This window comes from Papaver somniferum, chromosome 1, assembly GCF_003573695.1.
Source record: "Papaver somniferum cultivar HN1 chromosome 1, ASM357369v1, whole genome shotgun sequence".
Taxonomy (NCBI): domain Eukaryota; kingdom Viridiplantae; phylum Streptophyta; class Magnoliopsida; order Ranunculales; family Papaveraceae; genus Papaver; species Papaver somniferum.
Genome location: NC_039358.1, coordinates 195,154,347 through 195,171,437, shown reverse-complemented (window position 1 = coordinate 195,171,437; position 17,091 = coordinate 195,154,347). Strand labels below are relative to the sequence as shown.

Here is a 17,091-nt window from a genome sequence, read left to right as displayed (position 1 = left end):
GAAACTCTAAAAAGCTTTGAAAAGCTTAAATTTGATTATATTCCATAGCACCGTGATCTACAAGCTAGGAGATTCGTTAAAGAATGATAATAACAAATCCCTACAATAATGAAGTTCAACTTTTAATGTTCACTAAAAAGATTTGAAAACTAAAAAAACCCTGAAAACTCTAAAAAGCCCTAAAATATCTAAATAGCTCTGGAAAACTCTAAAAACCTCTGAAAAAGCTTTAAGTTAATTATATTTCGAAGCATTATTATCTACTTGCCAGGGGATTCGTTAAAGCTAACTGAAAGTAACTTAATTCTTTATAAAGCGTGATACTAACAAAATTCCCTACAATAATGAAGATTATCTTTTAATGTTTCCTAAAAACCCCAAAGATCCTTGAAAGAGCTCTGAGAAAATCTAAAAAGCTCAGAAAGACTCCAAAAAGCTTAAATTTAGTTATACTTTGTAGCACCGTGATCTACAAGCTTGGAGATTCGTTAAACAATGATAATAAAAATCCCTACAATAGTGAAGATCAACTTTGAATGTTCTCTAAAAGGCCTTGAAAACTCTAAAAAACCCTGAAAACTCTAAAAAGCCCTAAGATATCTAAAGAGCTCTGAAAAACTCTAAAAACCTCTGAAAAAGCTTGAAGTTAATTATATTTAGTAGCACTAGTATCTACAGGCCAAGGGATTCGTTAAAGCCAACTGAAAGTAACTTTATTATTTATAAAGAATGATACTCAAAAAATTCCCTAGAATAATATAGATTATCTTTGAATGTTTCCTAGAAACCCTAAAGATCCCTGAACCCTGAAAGAGCTCTGAGAAACTCTAAAAAGCTCAGTAAGACTCCGAAAAGCTTAAATTTAGTTATACTCCATAGCACCACCATGATCTACAGGCAAGGAGATTCATTAAAGAATGATAATAAAAAATCCCTAAAATAGTGAAGATCAACTTTGAATGTTCTCTAAAAAGCGTTGAAAACTCTAAATAACCCTGAAATCTCTAAAAAGCCCAAAAACATCTAAAGATCTCTGAAAATCTCTAAAAAAACTCTAAAAAAGCTTTAAGTTAATTTTATTTCGTAGCACTAGTATCTACTTGCCAGGGGATTCGTTAAAGCCAACTAAAAGTAACTTAATTCTTTATAAAGAATGATACTAACAAAATTCCCTACAATAATGAAGATTATCTTTGAATGTTTCCTAAAAACCTTAAATATCCCTGAAAAGAGATTTGAGAAACTCTAAAACGCTTTGAAAAGCTTAAATTTAATTATATTCCATAGCACCGTGATCTACAAGCTAGGAGATTCGTTAAAGAATGATAATAACAAATCCCTACAATAGTGAAGTTCAACTTTTAATGTCCACTAAAAATCCTTGAAAACTAAAAAACCCTGAAAACTCTAAAAAGCCCTAAAATATCTAGATAGCTCTGGAAAAACTCTAAAAACCTCTGAAAAAGTTTTAAGTTAATTAAATTTCGTAGCAGTATTATCTACTTGCCAAGGGATTCGTTAAAGCAAACTAAAAGTAACTTAATTCTTTATAAAGAATGATACTGAAAAAATTACTGCACTAACGAAGATTATCTTTTAATGTTTCCTAAAAACCCTAAAGATCCTTGAAAGAGCTCTGAGAAACTCTAAAAAGCTCAGGAAGACTCCAAAAAGCTTTGAAAAGCTTAAATTTAATTATATTATGTAGCACTGGGATCTACAAGCTAGGAGATTCGTTAAAGAATCATAATAACAAATCCCTACGATAGTGAAGATCAACTTTGGATGTTCTCTAAAAAGCCTTGAAAACTCTAAAAGACCCTGAAAACTCTAAAAAGACCTAAAATATCTAAGTGCTCTGAAAAATCTAAAGAGCTCTGAAAAACACTAAAAACCTCTGAAAAAGCTTTCATTTATTTATATTTCGTAGCACTAGTAGCTACTTGCCAGGGGATTTGTTAAAGCCAACTGAGAGTAACTTAATTCTTTATAAAGAATGATACTAACAAAATTCTTTACAATAATGAAGATTATCTTTTAAAGTTTCCTAAAAACCCTAAAGATCCCTAAAAGAGCTCTGAGAAACTCTAAAAAGCTCAGGCAGACTCCAAAAAGCTTTGTAAAGCTTAAATTTAATTATACTCTGTGGCACTGGGATCTACAAGCTAGGAGATTCGTTAAAGAATAATAATAACAAATCTCTACAATAGTGAAGATCAACTTTGAATGTTCTCTAAAAAGTCTTGAAAACTCTAAAAAAACCCTGAAAACTCAAAAAAGCCCAAAAATATCTAAAGAGATCTGAAAAACTCTAAAAACCTCTGAAAAAGCTTTAAGTTAATTATATTTAGTAGCACTAGTATCTACTGGCCAGGGGATTCGTTAAAGCCAACTGAAAGTAACTTAATTCTTTATAAAGAATGATACTAATAAAATTCCCTACAATAATAAAGATTATATTTGAATGTTTCCTAAAAACTCTAAAGATCCTTGAAAGAGCTCTAAGAAAATCTAAAAAGCTCAGGAAGACTCCAAAAAGCTTAAATTTAGTTATACTTTGTAGCACCGTGATCTACAAGCTTGGAGATTCGTTAAACAATGATAATAAAAATCCCTACAATAGTGAAGATCAACTTTGAATGTTCTCTAAAAGGCCTTGAAAACTCTAAAAAACCCTGAAAACTCTAAAAAGCCCTAAGATATCTAAAGAGCTCTGAAAAACTCTAAAAACCTCTGAAAAAGCTTTAAGTTAATTATATTTAGTAGCACTAGTATCTACAGGCCAAGGGATTCGTTAAAGCCAACTGAAAGTAACTTTATTATTTATAAAGAATGATACTCACAAAATTCCCTAGAATAATATAGATTATCTTTGAATGTTTCCTAGAAACCCTAAAGATCCCTGAAAGATCTCTGAGAAACTCTAAAAAGCTCAGTAAGACTCAGAAAAGCTTAAATTTAGTTATACTCACCGTGATCTACAGGCAAGGAGATTCGTTAAAGAATGATAATAACAAATCCCTACAATAATGAAGTTCAACTTTTAATGTTCACTAAAAAGCCTTGAAAACTAAAAAACCCTGAAAACTCTAAAAAGCCCTAAAATATCTAAATAGCTCTGGAAAACTCTAAAAACCTCTGAAAAAGCTTTAAGTTAATTATATTTCGAAGCATTATTATCTACTTGCCATGGGATTCGTTAAAGCTAACTGAAAGTAACTTAATTCTTTATAAAGCGTGATACTAACAAAATTCCCTACAATAATGAAGATTATCTTTGAATGTTTCCTAAAAACCCTAAAGATCCTTGAAAGAGCTCTAAGAAAATCTAAAAAGCTAAGGAAGACTCCAAAAAGCTTAAATTTAGTTATACTTTGTAGCACCGTGATCTACAAGCTTGGAGATTCGTTAAACAATGATAATAAAAATCCCTACAATAGTGAAGATCAACTTTGAATGTTCTCTAAAAGGCCTTGAAAACTCTAAAAAACCCTGAAAACTCTAAAAAGCCCTAAGATATCTAAAGAGCTCTGAAAAACTCTAAAAACCTCTGAAAAAGCTTTAAGTTAATTATATTTAGTAGCACTAGTATCTACAGGCCAAGGGATTCGTTAAAGCCAACTGAAAGTAACTTTATTATTTATAAAGAATGATACTCACAAAATTCCCTAGAATAATATAGATTATCTTTGAATGTTTCCTAGAAACCCTAAAGATCCCTGAAAGATCTCTGAGAAACTCTAAAAAGCTCAGTAAGACTCAGAAAAGCTTAAATTTAGTTATACTCACCGTGATCTACATGCAAGGAGATTCGTTAAAGAATGATAATAACAAATCCCTAAAATAGTGGAGATCAACTTTGAATGTTCTCTAAAAAGCCTTGAAAACTCTAAAAAAACCCTGAAAACTCTAAAAAGCCCTAAAATATCTAAAGAGCTCTGAAAAACTCTAAAAACCTCTGAAAAAGCATTATGTTAATTATATTTAGTAGCACTAGTATCTACTGGCCAAGGGATTCGTTAAAGCCAACTGAAAGTAACTTAATTCTTTATAAAGAATGATACTGAAAAAATTACTGCACTAATGAAGATTATCTTTTAATGTTTCCTAAAAACCCTAAAGATCCCTGAAAGAGCTCTGAGAAACTCTAAAAAGCTCAGGCAGACTCCAAAAAGCTTTGAAAAGCTTAAATTTAATTATATTATGTAGCACTGGGATCTACAAGCTAGGAGATTCGTTAAAGAATCATTATAACAAATCCCTACAATAGTGAAGATCAACTTTGGATGTTCTCTAAAAAGCCTTGAAAACTCTAAAAAACCCTGAAAACTCTAAAAAGACCTAAAATATCTAAGAGCTCTGAAAAATCTAAAGAGCTCTGAAAAACACTAAAAACCTCTGAAAAAGCTTTCAATTAATTATATTTTGTAGCACTAGTATCTACTTGTCAGGGGATTCGTTAAAGCCAACTGAGAGTAACTTAATTCTTTATAAAGAATGATACTAACAAAATTCCTTACAATAATGAAGATTATCTTTTAAAGTTTCCTAAAAACCCTAAAGATCCCTGAAAGAGCTCTGAGAAACTCTAAAAAGCTCAGGCAGACTCCAAAAAGCTTTGTAAAGCTTAAATTTAATTATACTCTGTGACACTGGGATCTACAAGCTAGGAGATTCGTTAAAGAATAATAATAACAAATCTATACAATAGTGAAGATCAACTTTGAATGTTTTCTAAAAAGCCTTGAAAACTCTAAAAAACCCTGAAAACTCTTAAAAGCCCAAAAATATCTAAAGAGCTCTGAAAAATCTAAAGAGCTCTGAAAAACTCTAAAAACCTCTGAAAAATCTTTAAGTTAATTATATTTCGTAGCACTAGTATCTACTGGCCAGGGGATTCGTTAAAGCCAACTGAAAGTAACTTTATTATTTATAAAGAATGATACTCACAAAATTCCCTAGAATAATGAAGATTATCTTTGTATGTTTCCTAGAAACCCTAAAGATCCCTGAAAAAGCTCTGAGAAACTCTAAAAAGCTCAGTAAGACTCCGAAAAGCTTTGAAAAGCTTAAATTTAGTTATACTCCGTAGCAGCGTGATCTACAAGCAAGGAGATTCGTTAAAGAATGATAATAACAAATCCCTATAATAGTGAAAATAAACTTTGAATGTTCTCTAAAAAGCCTTGAAAACTCTAAAAAACCCTGAAATCTCTTAAAAGCACAAAAATATCTAAAGAGCTCTGAAAAACTCTAAAAACCTCTGAAAAAGCTTTAAGTTAATTATATTTCGTAGCACTAGTATCTACTTTCCAGGGGATTCGTTAAAGCCAACTAAAAGTAACTTAATTGTTTTTAAAGAATGATACTAACAAAATTCCCTACAATAATGAAGATCATCTTTGAATGTTTCCTAAAAACCCTAAATATCCCTGAAAAGAGCTTTGAGAAATTCTAAAAAGCTTTGAAAAGCTTAAATTTGATTATATTCCATAGCTCCGTGATCTACAAGCTAGGAGATTCGTTAAAGAATGATAATAACAAATCCCTACAATAGTGAAGTTAAACTTTTAATGTTCACTAAAAAGCCTTGAAAACTAAAAAACCCTGAAAACTCTTAAAAGCCCTAAAATATCTAAATAGCTCTGGAAAACTCTAAAAACCTCTAAAAAAGTTTTAAGTTAATTATATTTCGTAGCACTATTATCTACTGGCCAGGGGATTCGTTAAAGCCAACTGAAAGTAATTTAATTCTTTATAAAGAATGATACTAAAAAAATTACTGCAATAATGAAGACTATCTTTTACAGTTTCCTAAAAACCCTAAAGATCCCTTAAAGAGCTCTGAGAAACTCTAAAAAGCTCAGGAAGACTCCAAAAAGCTTTGAAAAGCTTAAATTTAATTATATTCTGTAGCACTGGGATATACAAGCTAGAAGTTTCGTTAAAGAAACATAATAACAAATACCTACAATAGTGAAGATCAACTTTGGATGTTCTCTAAAAAGCCTTGAAAACTCTAAAAAAACCCTGAAAACTCTAAAAAGCCCTTAAATATCTAAAGAGCTCTGAAAATCTAAAGAGCTTTGAAAAGCTCTAAAAACCTCTGAAAAAGCTTTCAATTAATTATATTTCGTAGCACTAGTATCTACTTGCCAAAGAATTCGTTAAAGCCAACTGAGAGTAACTTAATTCTTTATAAAGAATGATACTAACAAAATTCCCTACAATAATGAAGATTATCTTTTAATTTTTCCTAAAAACCCTAAAGATCCCTGAAAGAGCTCTGAGAAACTCTAAAAAGCTCAGGCAGACTCCAAAAAGCTTTGAAAAGCTTAAATATAATTATACTCTGTGGCACTGGGATCTACAAGCTAGGAGATTCGTTAAATAATAATAATAAAAAATCTCTACAATAGTGAAGATCAACTTTGAACGTTCTCTAAAAAGCCTTGAAAACTCTAAAAAACCCTGAAAACTCTAAAAAGCCCAAAAATATCTAAAGAGCTCTGAAAGGCTTTAAGTTAATTATATTTCGTAGCACAAGTATCTACTGGCCAGGGGATTCGTTAAAGGAAACTGAAAGTAACTTTATTATTTATAAAGAATGATACTCAAAAAATTCCCTACAATAATGAAGATTATCTTTGAATGTTTCCTAGAAACCCTGAAGATCCCTGAAAGAGCTCTGAGAAACTATAAAAAGCTCAGTAAGACTCCGAAAAGCTTTGAAAAGCTTAAATTTAGTTATACTCCGTTGCACCGTGATCTACAAGCAAGGATATTCGTTAAAGAATGATAATAACAAATCCCTATAATAGTGAAAATCAACTTTGAATGTTCTCTAAAAAGCCTTGAAAACTCTAAAATAACCCTGAAATCTCTAAAAAGCCCAAAAATATCTAAAGAGCTCTGAAAAACTCTAAAAACCTCTGAAAAAGCTTTAAGTTAATTATATTTCGTAGCACTAGTATCTACTTGCCAGGGGATTCGTTAAAGCCAACTAAAAGTAACTTAATTCTTTATAAAGAATGATACTAAAAAAATTCCCTATAATAATGAAGATCATCTTTGAATGTTTCCTAAAAACCCTAAGTATCCCTGAAAAGAGCTTTGAGAAACTCTAAAAAGCTTTGAAAAGCTTAAATTTGATTATATTCCATCGCACAGTGATCTACAAGCAAGGAGATTCGTTAAAGAATGATAATAACAAATCCCTACAATAGTGAAGTTCAACTTTTAATGTTCACTAAAAATCCTTGAAAATTAAAAAACCCTGAAAACTCTAAAAAGCCCTAAAATATCTAAATAGCTCTGGAAAACTATAAAAACCTCTGAAAAAGCTTTAAGTTAATTATATTTCGTAGCACTATTATCTACTTGCCAGGGGATTCGTTAAAGCTAACTGAAAGTAACTTAATTCTTTATAAAGCGTGATACTAACAATCTTCCCAACAATAATGAAGATTATCTTTGAATGTTTCCTAAAAACCCTAAAGATCCTTGAAAGAGCTCTGAGAAAATCTAAAAAGCTCAGGAAGACTACAAAAAGCTTAAATTTAGTTATACTGTGTAGAACCGTGATCTACAAGCTTGGAGATTCGTTAAAGAATGATAATAAAAATCCCTACAATAGTGAAGATCAACTTTGAATGTTCTCAAAAAAGCCTTGAAAACTCTAAAAAACCCTGAAAACTCTAAAAACCTCTAAAATATCAAAAGAGCTCTGAAAAACTCTAAAAACCTCCGAAAAATCTTTAAGTTAATTATATTTCGTAGCACTAGTATCTACTGGCCAGGGGATTCGTTAAAGCCAACTGAAAGTAACTTTATTATTTATAAAGAATGATACTTACAAAATTCCCTACAATAATGAAGATTATCATTGAATGTTTCCTAAAAACCCTGAAGATCCCTGAAAGAGCTCTGAGAAACTCTAAAAAGCTCAGTAAGACTCCGAAAAGCATAAATTTAGTTATACTCCGTAGCACCGTGATCTACAAGCAAGGATATTCGTTAAAGAATGATAATAACAAATCCCTATAATAGTGAAAATCAACTTTGAATGTTCTCTAAAAAGCCTTGAAAACTCTAAAAAACCCTGAAATCTCTAAAAATCCCAAAAATATCTAAAGAGCTCTGAAAAACTCTAAAAACCTCTGAAAAAGCTTTAAGTTAATTATATTTCGTAGCACTAGTATCTACTTGCCAGGGGATTCGTTAAAGCCAACTAAAAGTAACTTAATTCTTTATAAAGAATGATACTAAAAAAATTCCCTACAAAAATGAAGATCATCTTTGAATGTTTCCTAAAAACCCTAAGTATCCCTGAAAAGAGCTTTGAGAAACTCTAAAAAGCTTTGAAAAGCTTAAATTTGATTATATTCCATCGCACAGTGATCTACAAGCTAGGAGATTCGTTAAAGAATGATAATAACAAATCCCTACAATAGTGAAGTTCAACTTTTAATGTTCACTAAAAAGCCTTGAAAATTAAAAAACCCTGAAAACTCTAAAAAGCCCTAAAATATCTAAATAGCTCTGGAAAACTCTAAAAACCTCTGAAAAAGCTTTAAGTTAATTATATTTCGTAGCACTATTATCTACTTGCCATGGGATTCGTTAAAGCTAACTGAAAGTAACTTAATTCTTTATAAAGCGTGATACTAACAATATTCCCTACAATAATGAAGATTATCTTTGAATGTTTCCTAGAAACCCTGAAGATCCCTGAAAGAGCTCTGAGAAACTCTAAAAAGCTCAGTAAGACTCCGAAAAGCTTAAATTTAGTTATACTCCGTAGCACCGTGATCTACAAGCAAGGATATTCGTTAAAGAATGATAATAACAAATCCCTATAATAGTGAAAATCAACTTTGAATGTTCTCTAAAAAGCCTTGAAAACTCTAAAAAAACCTGAAATCTCTAAAAAGCCCAAAAATATCTAAAGAGCACTGAAAAACTCTAAAAACCTCTGAAAAAGCTTTAAGTTAATTATATTTCGTAGCACTAGTATCTACTTGCCAGGGGATTCGTTAAAGCCAACTAAAAGTAATTTAATTCTTTATAAATAATGATACTAAAAAAATTCCCTACAATAATGAAGATCATCTTTGAATGTTTCCTAAAAACCCTAAGTATCCCTGAAAAGAGCTTTGAGAAACTCTAAAAAGCTTTGAAAAGCTTAAATTTGATTATATTCCATCGCACAATGATCTACAAGCTAGTAGATTCGTTAAAGAATGATAATAACAAATCCCTACATAGTGAAGTTCAACTTTTAATGTTCACTAAAAAGCCTTGAAAATTAAAAAACCCTGAAAACTCTAAAAAGCCCTAAAATATCTAAATAGCTCTGGAAAACTCTAAAAACCTCTGAAAAAGCTTTAAGTTAATTATATTTCGTAACACTATTATCTACTTGCCAGGGGATTCGTTAAAGCTAACTGAAAGTAACTTAATTCTTTATAAAGCGTGATACTAACAATATTCCCTAAAATAATGAAGATTATCTTTGAATGTTTCCTAAAAACCCTAAAGATCCTTGAAAGAGCTCTGAGAAAATCTAAAAAGCTCAGGAAGACTACAAAAAGCTTAAATTTAGTTATACTGTGTAGAACCGTGATCTACAAGCAAGGATATTCGTTAAAGAATGATAATAAAAATCCCTACAATAGTGAAGATCAACTTTGAATGTTCTCTAAAAACCTTGAAAACTCTAAAAAACCCTGAAATCTCTAAAAAGCCCAAAAATATCTAAAGAGCTCTGAAAAACTCTAAAAACCTCTGAAAAAGCTTTAAGTTAATTATATTTCATAGCACTTGTATCTACTTGCCAGGGGATTCGTTAAAGCCAACTAAAAGTAACTTAATTCTTTATAAAGAATGATACTAACAAAATTCCCTACAATAATAAAGATTATATTTGAATGTTTCCTAAAAACCCTAAATATCCCTGAAAAGAGCTTTGAGAAACTCTAAAAAGCTTTGTAAAGCTTAAATTTGATTATATTTCATAGCACCGTGATCTACAAGCTAAGAGATTCGTTAAAGAATGATAATAACAAATCCCTACAATAGTGAAGTTCAACTTTTAATGTTCACTAAAAAGCCTTGAAAATTAAAAAACCCTGAAAACTCTAAAAAGCCCTAAAATATCTAAATAGCTCTGGAAAACTCTAAAAACCTCTGAAAAAGCTTTAAGTTAATTATATTTCGTAGCACTATTATCTACTTGCCAGGGGATTCGTTAAAGCTAACTGAAAGTAACTTAATTCTTTATAAAGCGTGATACTAACAATATTCCCTACAATAATGAAGATTATCTTTGAATGTTTCCTAAAAACCCTAAAGATCCTTGAAAGAGCTCTGAGAAAATCTAAAAAGCTCAGGAAGACTACAAAAAGCTTAAATTTAGTTATACTATTTAGAACCGTGAACTACAAGCTTGGAGATTCGTTAAAGAATGATAATAAAAATCCCTACAATAGTGAAGATCAACTTTGAATGTTCTCTAAAAAGCCTTGAAAACTCTAAAAAACCCTGAAAACTCTAAAAATCTCTAAAATATCTAAAGAACTCTGAAAAACTCTAAAAACCTCCGAAAAATCTTTAAGTTAATTATATTTCGTAGCACTAGTATCTACTGGCCAGGGGATTCGTTAAAGCCCACTGAAAGTAACTTTATTATTTATAAAGAATGATACTCACAAAATTCCCTACAATAATGAAGATTATCTTTGAATGTTTCCTAGAAACCCTGAAGATCCCTGAAGAGCTCTGAGAAACTTTAAAAAGCTCAGTAAGACTCCGAAAAGCTTTCAAAAGCTTAAATTTAGTTATACTCCGTAGCACCGTGATCTACAAGCAAGGATATTCGTTAAAGAATGATAATAAAAAATCCCTATAATAGTGAAATTCAACTTTGAATGTTCTCTAAAAAGCCTTGAAAACTCTAAAAAACCCTGAAATCTCTAAAAAGCCCAAAAATATCTAAAGAGCTCTGAAAAACTCTAAAAACCTCTGAAAAAGCTTTAAGTTAATTATATTTCGTAGCACTAGTATCTACTTGCCAGGGGATTCGTTAAAGCCAACTAAAAGTAACTTAATTCTTTATAAAGAATGATACTAAAAAAATTCCCTACAATAATGAAGATCATCTTTGAATGTTTCCTAAAAGCCCTAAGTATCCCTGAAAAGAGCTTTGAGAAACTCTAAAAAGCTTTGAAAAGCTTAAATTTGATTATATTCCATAGCACCGTGATCTACAAGATAGGAGATTCGTTAAAGAATGATAATAACAAATCCCTACAATAGTGAAGTTCAACTTTTAATGTTCACTAAAAAGCCTTGAAAACTAAAAAACCCTGAAAACTCTAAAAATCCCTAAAATATCTAAATAGCTCTGGAAAACTCTAAAAAGCTCTGAAAAATCTTTAAGTTAATTATATTTCGTAGCACTAGTATCTACTTGCCAGGGGATTCGTTAAAGCTAACTGAAAGTATTCTTTATAAAGCGTGATACTAACAATATTCCCTACAATAATGAAGATTATCTTTGAATGTTTCCTAAAAACCCTAAAGATCCTTGAAAGAGCTCTGAGAAAATCTAAAAAGCTCAGGAAGACTCCAAAAAGCTTAAATTTAGTTATACTGTGTAGAACCGTGATCTACAAGCTTTGAGATTCGTTAAAGAATGATAATAAAAATCCCTACAATAGTGAAGATCAACTTTGAATGTTCTCTAAAAAGCCTTGAAAACTCTAAAAAACCCTGAAAACTCTAAAAAGCTCTAAAATATCTAAAGAGCTCTGAAAAACTCTAAAAACCTCTGAAAAAGCTTTAAGTTAATTATATTTAGTAGCACTAGTATCTACTGGCCAAGGGATTCGTTAAATCCAACTGAAAGTAACTTAATTCTTTATAAATAATGATACTAAAAAAATTACTGCAATAATGAAGATTATCTTGTAATGTTTCCTAAAAACCCTAAAGATCCCTGAAAGAGCTCTGAGAAACTCTAAAAAGCTCAGGAAGACTCCAAAAAGCTTTGAAAAGCTTAAATTTAATTATATTATGTAGCACTGGGATCTACAAGCTAGGAGATTCGTTAAAGAATCATAATAACAAATCCCTTTTTTTTTATATGTCAAAAATTGTATTAATAGATAACAAAATTTACAAAAAGTAGATTACAAGAAAAGAGGTCACAGCAACCCTAAAAACTTGAAACACTACTTGAAACGAAAATAGGAAACATTAGGGTTTTCAACGGAAATTAAAAAATCAGGTCTTCCTTCATACTGAATTCCCACTTCATTATCAAGATAACAACCATTCTTAGCCATCTTATCTGCTGAAAAATTCGCCTCTCTGTAAGTGTGAATTATCCTTATAGAAATATAATGATTGCATAACCTCTCCCATCTTGCTCTTGCAAACCAAGGAATAGAAGAACTTTGTAAAGCTTGAACTACTCCATAGGAATCAGATTGCACACAAATACGATCATAATTACATTGCATTGCCCATTCCATACCAATTATAATTGCATAGAGTTCCGCCAAATAGTTTGTAGTTATTCCAAGACCAATACTCAAAGCACCAAGAAATGCACAACTAGAGTCTCTTGCCACCACCCCTGATCCCGCAATGCCTGGATTCCTACGCGCTGCTCCATCACAACAAATTAGAATCTCATTAAGTTCCGGAGGCTGCCATAACACTTCAATAGGCTGCTGATGTCTAACACTTCTATGAACCACACGGAAGTAATCCAACAGCACCATATCTTCCACACTGTTGCGCATAAACCCTTTTAGACGGACTGAATATTCTTGTATTAGCTTCAGCACTCTTTTAGAAAAAAGGCCCCAGCCCGGTTTCTGTTTCTCAAAGATGCATTTGTTGCGCATAGCCCATAGTTCTGACCTGATTACTAAGTTCGCCACCAGCCACAAGTCATGGACAATTGCACTTCTTCCCTTAGCTGCCTTGAAAGAAGCCACAATGTTGAAGTTTGCTGTCATACCAAAGATACCAGAAATCCAAGACCACGCACGAGCTGCAAAAGAACAATGAAAAAGAATATGTTCTAGAGATTCTTCCTCAGTTTCACACAGAACACACTTGTTAGCCAAATGAATTTTGAACCTAGATTGAATGATATCCAAAGTAGCACAAGCACCACGAATGAATTTCCAGTTTTGAGCCGCAAGTCTAGGGTGAATTTCCTTCCTCCACAGCATAGACGCTGCATTGAAGCTACCATGTTTCTGACGAATAAGTTCCTTGGCAGAACTTACCGAAAAATCACCTGAAAAGTTTGGCATCCAAACTCTCTTATCTTCACCCCCATCTGGCAAAGGAAGATTATGCATATCCACACCAGCCGCGAGTAAACAGTTCAAGTGATTTTCAGGAAAAACCCATTGGTTATCCCTATAACAATCACTCACCAAAACCAATCTGTCAAGAGTAAAATCATCTAATATCTCTGCAAAACATTTTTCTCCATACCAAACATCATAATATAGAGAAGTAGACCTGCCATCACCAAGAAGAACTTTAGTGTTAGCCTCCACATATTTATAAACCCTTCTAATGCCTGGAAGAATGGTAGACTTCACCCCATAAGTCTTAATGTAGCCTCTTCGACTAAAAACTTAGCCTTAAGATAACCTGCCCAATTCTTCTTAGAAGTACTGATCTTCCACCATAACTTCATCAACATTGCAAAATTCATAGTAGCCATACGAGATAAAGCCAAACCCCCCTCCTCAAAAGGGCAACAGATTTTATCATACGCCACCACAACAGCACGACTGACATTAGAGTCACCAGACCAAATAAAATTCCTAATTGCTCGCTCACATTGCACAATGAACTTGCTAGGCCACTTATAAATAACCATATTATGGATGGAATAACTCGAAATAACAGATTTAACAAGCACAATACGGTCATGAAAAGATAAAAGAAAACCCTTCCAACCAGCAAGATGGGTTTTAATCTTCTCAACCACATTAGCAATATGATGATACCTCACAGCACCAGGCATTATTTGAAAACCAAAATAACGATCAGGGAAAGTAGCTACACTCATACCCAAATAATCAACAACATAATTACGTCCACTCAACGAACCACCACCATAATAAATTTTACTCTTTTGGCGACAAACTGATTGACCCGAAGCACACTGATACTTACCCAACAGATCCTACAGATTATTAATGCTCCGCAAATTTCCTTTACAGAAAATCATAATATCATCAGCAAAAAAGAGATGAGTAGGAGAAATACCACCTCTAGTTACCATGTAAGACATCCTCTTCTCTGCAAAAAGCTTTGTGATATTTCTGCTAAGGACATCCTCCATCAAAACAAAGATCAAGGGAGAAAGAGGATCTCCTTGACGTAAACCTCTATTTATCCTGAAAAAAACCCTCCGGACTGCCATTCAAGAGAATAGAGATTCTAGCAGAATTGAAGATGTGAGAAATCCAAGTGCACCAATGCTCCGAGAAACCATACCTACGAAAAACCTCCAAGACAAAAGACCAACTGACCGTGTCAAAAGCTTGTGTGATATCAAGCTTAAGGCCAAAATTACCATCCTTACGATTGATATGAAGTTCATTAATCAATTCAGAAGCAAGACTAATGTTTTCATGGATGTTACGCCTTTTCATGAAAGCCATCTGTTCTTCAGAAACAACTTTATCTAAAACGCTCCCCAGTCTAGTATCTAAGATCTTAGTAAAGATTTTGAAGAAAAAATTACTGAGACCAATAGGACGAAAATTACGAAGAGAATTAGCACCTCTTACCTTGGGAATCAAGACAATTAGGCTAGAATTTAATCCATTTGGGATATGACCAGAATTCCAGCAATAAATAACGGCTCTTAATAAGTCATCTTGAATAATATCCCAGCAGTGTCTATAGAAACATCCAGAAAACCCATCCGGCCCTGGAGCACTGTCTGCCCCTAGATCAAAAACTGCTTGTTTAATCTCCTCAGAAGATGGAATTCTGTCCATGGCTAAACTTTCCTCCTCCGAGATGCTAATATGATCATAGTCAAATAAAATAGGATCAATCTCCAACTCCGGCCCATTAAACTTGTCCTCATAATAGTGCACAACATGATTTCTAAGCTGCTCAAAATCAGAAATAGTATTGCCTGCACTGTCAACAAGTTCAGAGATAGTGTTAGAACTTCTACGAATTCTAATGTTATTATGAAAGAAATTAGTGTTACTTGAACCCTTCACAAGCCACTTATTTCTATATTTCTGATTAAGCATAATATTCAACTGAGCACGAGTATCATTAAGTTTAGCCATAGTATCCTTCATAATATTTAACTTTGTAATGTCATCCGGGTTTTCATCACAAAGAAGAGCAGCTGCCTCAAACCTCAACTGATCCTGCTTTAACCTAGAATGAAAATTACCAAAAACACGAAGATTCCATTCCTTGATAACTCCTTTTAGTCTCTTTAATTTTTGTGTGAAAATAAAATCAAGAGACCCAGAAATAGACATACTCCAACTATCTCTAACCATACGAAGGAAATCAGAATGTAAGAACCACATCTTTTGAACTCGAAAAGGAGCTCTTTTGGGTCTTGGAACAGCAAAAGGAACCCAAAAGAGTAGAATGGTCAGAAACTTCCCTAGGAAGAGCTTTACACCGCCAATTCTCAAATTTCTCAAGCCAAGCCGCATTAATAATAGCACGATCAAGTTTACTAACAATTCTAGTCATACCTGATTGTTTATTCGTCCAAGTGAACTTACTTCCCAAAGCATTAGCTTCAAAGAGATTGTTGTCATCCAACCAATCTGAAAACTCATTAATAGCTGAGGTTCTAGGTTCAAGACCACCCTTCTTCTCATCCAAACGAAGAATACAGTTAAAATACCCAATGACTAACCAAGGAATACCATCACCAGAACTAACAAGTTGCTGCCAAAGACTCCTCCTAGTAACCTGAATATAGCTAGCATGGACAAAAGAAACATGTACACCATCCACCTCAACCGTTATTGCCTGCTTACTGACATTAACAATTGAAAGATTTAGAGTATTTGAATAACAAACCCAAATATTAGCAATATTTGAGAAGAATAACCTTGTCTTTGCAAACCATATCTGAACCCAGCAGAACATGGAACTTTTGGTTCAGCAATACCAAAAATGTCTGGTTTAAACTCTCTAATCAACTCCTTTAGTTTATCTTGAGCTACATCACGTGCAACTCCATTGATATTCCAAAACAACACCCGCATTTAAACAATAGGGTTTTGATTATTGATTAGCTGTACTTCAAAAGTATTTGAGGAGGATTTTAATCTTGGAGAAGAACCTTTTCTTGCTCGAACTCCTAGCTCTGATTCCTCATCCAAGTCAGATAAAGCTTCTACATCCCTCACAGTGTCTAGTCTAGCCTGAAAATCCATAAGCTGTTGATGCTTAGCCTTACGTGCAACTTCATCAATATTCCCAAGCTCATGTACACTTGTTGTTTCACCCACAAGAGTATTGTCCAAGATATTAAACTTATTTGAAGAGACGTATTTAGAACTCTTCTCCACAGCCTCACAAACAGGAGTATATATAGCATCCGAAACAGGAATCCTACCCGGATTAGGAAGTCTAGTTCTAGCCAATTCAACATTCCCACCAGGCTTAGTATTTAAGGCAACATTACTCAACGACTTTGCGTTACTAACTAAAACTGGATGCGCAGCAACAGCCTTCTCCGCCATAGCTGAAGCATTGCGCATTGCAGCTTCGGACCTGATCAGCTCTTCCTGAAGCTGTTGTTCATAATCAGCAGTTCCAATCCTCACCACTTCAACTTGCACACGAGTATCTGTAGCTACTTTCTTATTCTTCTTACCATTCTTCTTATGATTTATAGTCTACCATGTACCATTATTCTCCCCTTGATGAATAACAAGAGTTTGAGGTTGCTGAGCCTGATGCGATTCTTTCTGCTGTGTTGCTTGGTTTGCTGAAGAACTTCCCAACTCTAAAGTTCTATCTAACTGTAGAGAAGAAATACCACCCAGCTGCTGT

The 17,091-nt window shown here is 32.9% G+C and overlaps 1 protein-coding gene across 1 annotated transcript; it reads right to left on the bottom strand.

Moving 5' to 3' along the window:
- Nucleotides 1-12,233: 12,233 nt before the first annotated feature.
- LOC113356677 lies at nt 12,234-16,298 on the bottom strand. The gene is made up of 7 exons (XM_026599887.1): nt 16,168-16,298; nt 15,777-16,066; nt 14,536-15,682; nt 14,318-14,435; nt 14,043-14,221; nt 13,629-13,823; nt 12,234-13,545 (listed from the first exon to the last, which is right to left on the bottom strand). Exons 1-7 carry the CDS (start codon nt 16,296-16,298, stop codon nt 12,234-12,236), a joined length of 3,372 nt encoding a protein of 1,123 aa, XP_026455672.1.
- Nucleotides 16,299-17,091: the final 793 nt, after the last annotated feature.